The sequence below is a fragment of the Electrophorus electricus genome, chromosome 11 (assembly GCF_013358815.1).
Source record: "Electrophorus electricus isolate fEleEle1 chromosome 11, fEleEle1.pri, whole genome shotgun sequence".
Classification (NCBI taxonomy): domain Eukaryota; kingdom Metazoa; phylum Chordata; class Actinopteri; order Gymnotiformes; family Gymnotidae; genus Electrophorus; species Electrophorus electricus.
This window is the reverse complement of record NC_049545.1, coordinates 303578-311922: the sequence shown is the minus strand read 5'-3', so window position 1 is coordinate 311922 and position 8345 is coordinate 303578. Positions and strand designations below refer to the sequence as shown.

The window sequence follows — 8345 nt, the reverse complement described above, 5'->3', positions numbered from 1 at the left end:
CAGATTGAGCAGCATTGGCCCATGCAGCAAGTGTTCCAGCCTAACTGCATAGGTATAGGACACATGGCCAAAAACAGCACGATATTCTAAATGCCATCAACAAATGGCTCTTGGAGGCTCTTGCACTCTTCTTGAAATATTGTTTTGGGTTGGTTTTCTTGAGCAATTTTTCTTTGACCCACACTAAGCCTACTCCTGATCTACAAAGCTACAATAAAGCTTCTGTTGAATTTCATTTAATTCTGTCCTATCTTAAAACCGTGTGGTCTGGGGGTATGAGATCACTGATGGCATTGCCTCCTGTTCTTTAAGCACACTCTTCATGTCATACATGTCACTGCTCATTCCTGAATGGTACAAGGGCAGGTTTGCTTTAAAGATTGTGAAGGCTGGAACACCAGCTGGGCAGCAGGAGATTTTCATGCAGGTGGGTGACAGGCAGGGGGCGCTACAGTGGCTAGGCTTCAGGCCTCCATCACCGAACTCCAGCTGAGCAGTAACACTGTGGATCCCTGCTTTGTGAAACACCTCTCGGACATGCCTGTGGAGGGTCTCGAGTTCACCAAGGGAGCGATGCAGCTCCTTAGCCACTCTCACATGCAGCGTCGCTACAGTCCGACCCTTTGTAAGGAGCCACACGTGTGCATCATGGACACTAAGGACCCCTGGCAGCTCACATACATGCTCCACTGAGAGAGAGAGAGAGAGAGAGAGAGAGAGAGAGAGAGAGAGAGAGAGAGAGAGAGAGAGAGAGAGAGAGAGAGAGAGAGAAGGGAAGAGAGGGACTTTAGAAACAGTAAAAGAAGTAGGAGACCTTCACTTCTTCACAAGTAAACTAGACTCTGGAAGCCATGGACACATCTCGCATTACTCACAGATCTGGGGAAAGGGCAGGGTGGCCGGGATGATGTGCAGCAGGATGGTGGTGGTCTCTTTAATCAGAGGAGCAGCTGAGGACATGATGACGGCCACCATGAGCAATGTCAGGCTGGGGTCCACGTAGCACTGCCATGTACAGGGGCTGTCAGGGGCCACAGGCCAGATGTGAAATATAACTGCAGCCACCACCACCACAAATGATCCCAGAGCATCATTCAGTAAGTGGAGTAACACTCCTGAGAGAGAAAGGGTAAAGATAAATGCATTAAACATACACTGAGTCACCTGTTCATTAAGTAAACCATCCACCTTCACACTAATTATACATTCAGCATGTCATATAACTGGTGTGTGGAATAAATTAGCCAGACCAGTGTTTCCAACACCAGTGTTCATTAGCATGTTGGAACCAGCAGAAGGAGTGACATTAGTGACTTTAAATGTTCATGATAGTCAACACTAGCAGGTATTTGGCAAGTGATCCTGTGGACGCAAATAGCTTGAGGAGCAGAGGGGTCAAAACAGCAAGAACCATGCAAGCAAACAAGTGCAACCAGGTAATTCACACCTGGATTCAGCACTGATGTGCAGAATGTCATCTGAATATTCCATCTTTGTCTTGGAAAGACTATAACAGCTAAAGAAAATGAAACATGCTGATGTCAGAGAAGAACAAGAAAGTGCATCTCCAGTGCGCAAAGGAACATTAAAGCTCAACTGGACTGGAAAAGAAGCCACAGTATGATGTCATCAGCACAGGCCAGTGCTGGAAAAATGATGTCATCAATACAGGCCAGTGGAGCCAGTATTAGAACATTAGAATGTCTGAACAGCACAATGTGTCTGATCGTTACTCAACAACATCTTCATGGATATGGATACCATTTATCCACATTTAATCTGACACTTCCAAGATGAAACTGCCACGTCACAGCAAATGCCAAATGCAATCATTTCCGCATGATGTTTCCCTTAAAAAATGGCAATTCTGTGTATCCTCTGGCCATCTCTAGAGGATACAGTCAGTGAGAAATAGACCTCTTAAAGACACTTAGATTTAGATTAATGCTTACCCAACCCTAGAGTATACAGTCAGTGTATGAACAGTGTATGAGACCTACAGTATTTTGATTATATATACACAATAGTTCACAACAACAAAAAAAACTATTATAATAAATTTAGGCAGTTTTTACAAGGTACAAATAAAACAGAAGAATGAACAATGAGGTTCAACAGAATAATAAGAAAAATGTATTAAAATTTACCCAAAAAAAAGCAAAAAAAAAAACACAAAAAAAACCTGGTTAATTTCACTATTGGCTAGGTGACAGATAACTCCTGATGTTCCAGCTGTCTGAGTTTACGAAAAGCATCGCAACACAAAGATCATTGTTAAATGGTAGTATCATACTGAACTCTCTTTCTCTTTTAAGATGATCTTAACACTATAATGTTTTTGGGAAATGGCCTGTGAAGTTTTCGGTAGACATCAGTTTTTGAGGAGAGAATTTGTGTACTTGGATTCCTTGCTCTTCACGCCCACAGCTTTTTAGAGCAGAGTACAGTAATGTATTTGGATCAAACTTGCGAAACTGGCCATACCTTTAATATTCAGGGCTTGGCGTTCATCCTCATTCTGGTCTACTTCTGGTGAGTCTGTCCTTTGTTGGAAGTCTGTGGAGGGAAAATATGAGTGTTGAGTGCATGACACTCCTGAGCTTCACTACATTAACTGAGGTTACATTATGGGTATGGTAATTATCTCCAACACAGTTTAGAGGAAGGAATAGGTTGGATTATGGGTACAGTTATTAACTCCAGCACGGTTTAGGGGTAGGATTAGGTTGGATTATGGGTATGATTATTAACTCCAGCACAGTTTAGGAGAACGATTAGGTTGGATTATGGGTATGATTATTAACTCCAGCACAGTTTAGAGGAAGGATTAGGTTGTATTATGGGTATGGTTATTAACTCCAGCACAGTTTAGGGGAAGGATTAGGTTGGATTATGGGTAAAATTATTAACTCCAGCATGGTTTAGGGGAAGGATTAGGTTGGATTATGGGTAAAGTTATTAACTCCAGCATGGTTTAGGGGAAGGATTAGGTTGGATTATGGGTAAAGTTATTACCTCTAGTATAGTTTAGGGGAAGGATTAGGTTGGATTATGGGTAAAGTTATTACCTCTAGTATAGTTTAGGGGAAGGATTAGGTTGGATTATGGGTATGGTTATTAACTCCAGCACAGTTTATGATTTATGTGAATGATTAGAGTTGAGAGAATACAGAGGTGAAGAAACATAAGGCTCAGGGAATGTAGTGCTCAAGGAAGTTGGGAACACAGACCAACTGTCCTCTAGAACAGTATAGGTTATGATAAAAGATATTTCAACATGATATTCAAACATAGATACTGAAAATGTAGATGATGTAGTCAGAACTGTTCTTCTTAGTTTGTATTGCATTATGTGCTTTTGTGTTTCAGTCTCTCACTGGAGGAACACAGGAGGAGTAATGGAAAGTACCAAAGAAAACAGAGAGAGAAAATCAGTTCACAAGCAGAGATAAAGGTAATTTCTAACACAGGACAGCTGCAGGGATGTGAGAGAGAGAGAGAGAGAGAGAGAGAGAGGAAAAGCAGACATTATACAGAAATAAAACTCCTAAAGGCCACTTAACAAGCCTAAGACCGAAAGCAACAATCTCCTAAAACAATAAACACCACCACACCACCCAAGAACACCACGCAAGAACACACCATGTGAATCACCAAGAACCAGCAGAAAGAGTGATGCAGGTAAGAGCTACCAGCTCCCCTTTAGTAAGGAAAACTCCTGTTTCACAAACCCCTGTTTCACAATGTCCTAATGAGATAATTTGACAAAGCTAAACAACATTTACAGTGACTTCACAGATTTCATGGTAAATGTAAGCACTTTTTGTCAGGGATGATATTTTTAAAACATCTATATAATACATATATAGATTTGTAACTTTCTATAATAATAATAATAATAATAATAATAATAATAATAATAATAATAATAATAATAATTTCAATCTATATAGCGCCTTTCACAGACAAAAGGTTGCTTTACAATGATAGTGGGAAAATAAATAAATAAAATTGACACAAATTGACACAACACAAATATGGATAAGAAAAGAGGTTATGAAAAGTGTTGGGAAAAGAGGTCTGTTTTAAGTTGAGATTTGAGGGAGGAGAGTGTGGAGCAGTGATGGAGAGATTGAGGTAAAGTGTTCCATAGTTTTGGGGCCATGACACTAAAGGATCTGCCTCCTACAGACATCAGTCTAAACTTGGGGATGGAGAGGATACCTGCAGTAGAGGACCCAAGTGTCCTCTAATGGGTGGGGCAGTAAGAGTCTAAGAGTTGAGCTAGATAGGGAGGTGCAAGACCGTGCAGAGCTTTGTATGTAAGGAGCAGGATTTTGGATTGAAAGCGTTCAGAGATGCTTTTTATTAATTCATTAAATTTTATTAATGACTATTGTTAGACAATTTGTATAATTATTTTTGTTTTAATGCTGTGACTGATTCATTCATTCAAGTATTAAATAATTAAAATGACTAAAAATCCAAGCTTTTGTCTCCTCTGTCACACATCAATTCAATCAGATCAATGTTATCAACATCATACATGTACCAATTTTGTCAAACATTTTAACTCTGCCCGATCAATGTCACCTCCATCAGAATTGTGTCAAATCTGTTAGACTGATGTCACCTCCATCAGACATGTTGACCTCATCAAATTAACCTTTTGTTTATTATATTTCATGTCATATTTGTTGAAGAATTGTAGTTCATAAATAAAACTGCAAGTTGTATCCTAACAAAATTATGTGTTTCAAAACATCTTCATTATTGTTAGAATCAAAGTTAAAGCTGCACAAAAACAGAAAGCATTATAATTGTCACGGTGTGCTGGGTACCGAGCAGTACTGGCAAGCCCTGTCCGGTTAAACACACATCCATGGCATGTGTCTGTTTGCAGTCAAACTCACCGGCTTTCTCATTCACGGTCTCTGGATCTGTGTCCTGGGGAGCTCCGCGCCCGCATCGTCTACATAGCCAGCGGCAGTCCTGGAAGATGAGCAGTCCTATTATGTTAATGCCCAAACCTACTGCGCCGACGACCAGTACCAGCATCGGCTCCTCAATGGGCTCCGGCTTGATAAGGCGCTCCAGCGCCTGGACAGAAATGGAGAAACAGAGAGCAGATAGGAACACGGCATTGGCCAGCGCACCGACGACCTCCACCCGGGCCAAGCCATAAGTGCAGCGCTGTGAAGCGTTGCGGCGCCTAAGGCGGGTGGCTGTCAGGCCAACAGACAGCGATATGATATCCGCTAGCATGTTAAAGGAGTCTGAAACGAGCGCTATGGAGTTGCCGACATAACCGGCCATTATTTCAGCGGAAAAAAACACAACAATGGTAACCAGCATAAAAGTCAAGCGGCAGCTTTTTCCCGTATAGCGACCCATTTGTAACTGTTGGATTGATGAAACTACTAGTTACGATGTTTTACTAATTCACCATTAAAGCTCCAGCGGCTGGAGCGGAGCTTCCACGTGGGCTGGTTTTATCTGCTCACTTTCTTGGCCAGTTAACCGATTAATAAAGATAACATTTACTACATTCTAGCCAATGATATGTCAAGGACACGGCCGATACGAAGATCTCTCTCTCTCTCTCTCTCTCTCTCTCTCTCTCTCTCTCTCTCTCTCTCTCTCTCTCTCTCTCTCTCTCTCTTTCACACACACACACACACACACACACACACACACACACACACACACACACACACACACACACACACACACACACACACACACGGCGCTGTAGATTATACTATTTATTAATACCCTAGTTTAATCAAGACATTGTGCACAGAATAGGCTCCTCGCGCTCCTTTAGCGCTAACTTGTAACCGAAAGATGAAAAAACGGAATGCTGATTAAATACGACCAGATACAAAAGGTTTGAAAAGTCGCACATGACCATGACTTTGTCTGTGTCGGTTATTATAAATATACTTATACATGACTATGGCCCTTTCACATACTCACAACTTTGCAATTGACATAATCAGATTTTATTTAGGCCTACATATTTTATATGATGTACATTGTCACTTAAGGAACAATTATACTTTTAGTGTAAAGGGCAATTTCTAGTTACATACAACATATTTATTCTGTAAGTATGGAAATAAGAATATCATAGATTTTTAATGTGCACTTGTCTGCAAAGTAGAATGTAATGCCACAGGAATACATTATTCCTACAACAGGACAAATCACTTAACAGAAGAAATCAATAAGTCTCTCTGGATAAGAGCATCTATTAAATTCTTTAAGTGTGTTAAATGCTGCTAAATGTATTAAAATTTGTCCAATCAGAGCACTTAAACGCAGCTTTAAAAGCAAGTTTTAGAGCAGAGACAGGAGACAGGCAACATGGCACGAGGCAAACATCAAGGAACTCATTTAGAAACAGACCAATTAAGCAAGCTAACACAATAAACATCAAGCTTTTTAGAGTTGTTTAAAATGAGTAGGCTGGTTCCTTAGTATTTCAAACAGTGAATTATTATAACCATCTACTGGTGACCTTAGGTGATATTTAAGTATTGGAGAAGAGATTAAAATGCAATCAGGATTATGAACATAGGTGGTTTAGAGTTTAAAATTATGTTTATGGATAAACAAGTGTGCATATAAAATATAAAAAACAACTCTAGGTTCTTATTTACAAAATATGTAAATTTTCACACCAAAAAAGTAAATGAATGATTAAATCAACTTGACTAGAAAAGAAGAAGGAGCTTTCTCGACACCAGAATTATCTTATATATTATTTCAAAATGAAATTCTTTGGTCATATTGGGCACCCAGAGCTTCTGAGGTAAAAGACAAACCCATGAACTCAGTGAAGGGACTTTAACTGGAAATTACCCCCTTACCCTGAATAACATGCTTGGTATAAAAACACACACACACACACACACACACACACACACACACACACACACACACACACACACATATATATATATATATATATATATATATATATATATATATATATATATATATATATATATATATATATATATACATTTTTAAAAGTGTCTTTTAACAAGCGGGTTAGGGTTAGGAATGACTGTAATCAGTGTCCTGATCTTTAAAGGGAACAGGGAAAAAAGAAAGATAACGATGTCATGTGGATGAGGACTCTGTGTCTCTGATATTCTGTACAAGAACAATAGTTTCGCTGCTCTCAGCCAATCCCTACATTTCAACATTTCAACACTCTTAATAATATACACTTAATAATACACACTTAATAATGCACTCTTAATAATACACTCTTAATAATGCACTCTTAATAATACACTCTTCGGTGTCTTGTATTGCAAATGCTTAATACAGCCTACCTCAAATGTACATAATATATTTACATTTATGGCATTTAGCTGAGGCTTTTATTTAAAGCGAGTTACAATTATCACTGTGTACCTCAAATATACACAATATATCCTCCATTATATATCTTCTATTATATAATATAATATATCCTCTATTTTATAATATATACTGTATCATCTATTTTATTACTGATCCTTTATTTTATCTCCTTCGTTTTCTTTTCTTATTTGGATATTTTATATTATTCTTTTCTTAGCCAGAATAAAGGAATTGTCTGATTGTTGGTCATATGACAATAAATTCTTGAATCTTGAATCTGGTTTTTCTGAATGTAGAATTTGGAGAAGATTGTGTCTCTTTAAAATACTGTAAACTGATTTCACAAGCCTGATGAAGACTGAAGTGTCTGATATTCTTTTATCTTTATATGTCTTTAGTGTACAGGGGTAGAATTTGAACCCTTTTGCAAATTGCTATAAAAATATTTTGTTTACTAAAAAAATAAATAACTAAAAAATTCTACAGAAACCGCATCAAACATTTAATTGGATCTTTTTTATTACATGTGAAGTTAATATTTGACCTTTACTGTATTGGTACTGTATTAGAGATACTTTATCTTTTCTTATCGTTTATCTCATATCTTTGATGATAAGCAGTGTATTGGTGCAGCAGAGACTGTAAGCACTGAGGCTACTGTACCAGTTTAGAGTTTCTCACTGAATTCCAAACTCTGTAGCTTGAAAGAGTTCTGACCTTCCAGATCTGCATTATGATAGCAGATCACATGGAGCATCTGGTACTTGAGAAATCATGGATCTATCACTACAATTCTGTACATAATTGATGTTTATCATGACATTACTTCAAAGGGATTAAAAAATGTCTAAGACACCACTTCTTTGTGTGTGTGGCAGACGTAGCCATATTTGAGATCTCTAGCTGACTTAATCTCCCTTTTGATCAAATGTCTTTGATATTCTGGACAGGCATATCATACAGCA

The 8345-nt window shown here is 38.5% G+C and overlaps 1 protein-coding gene across 1 annotated transcript; it reads right to left on the bottom strand.

Moving 5' to 3' along the window:
• Positions 1 to 252: 252 nt before the first annotated feature.
• On the bottom strand, positions 253 to 5394 carry LOC113585937 (zinc transporter 10-like). Its single transcript, XM_027023746.2, has 4 exons — positions 4914 to 5394; positions 2485 to 2556; positions 876 to 1115; positions 253 to 689 (listed from the first exon to the last, which is right to left on the bottom strand). The coding sequence occupies exons 1-4, from the start codon at positions 5392 to 5394 to the stop codon at positions 253 to 255; spliced, it is 1230 nt and encodes a 409-aa protein (XP_026879547.1).
• Positions 5395 to 8345: the final 2951 nt, after the last annotated feature.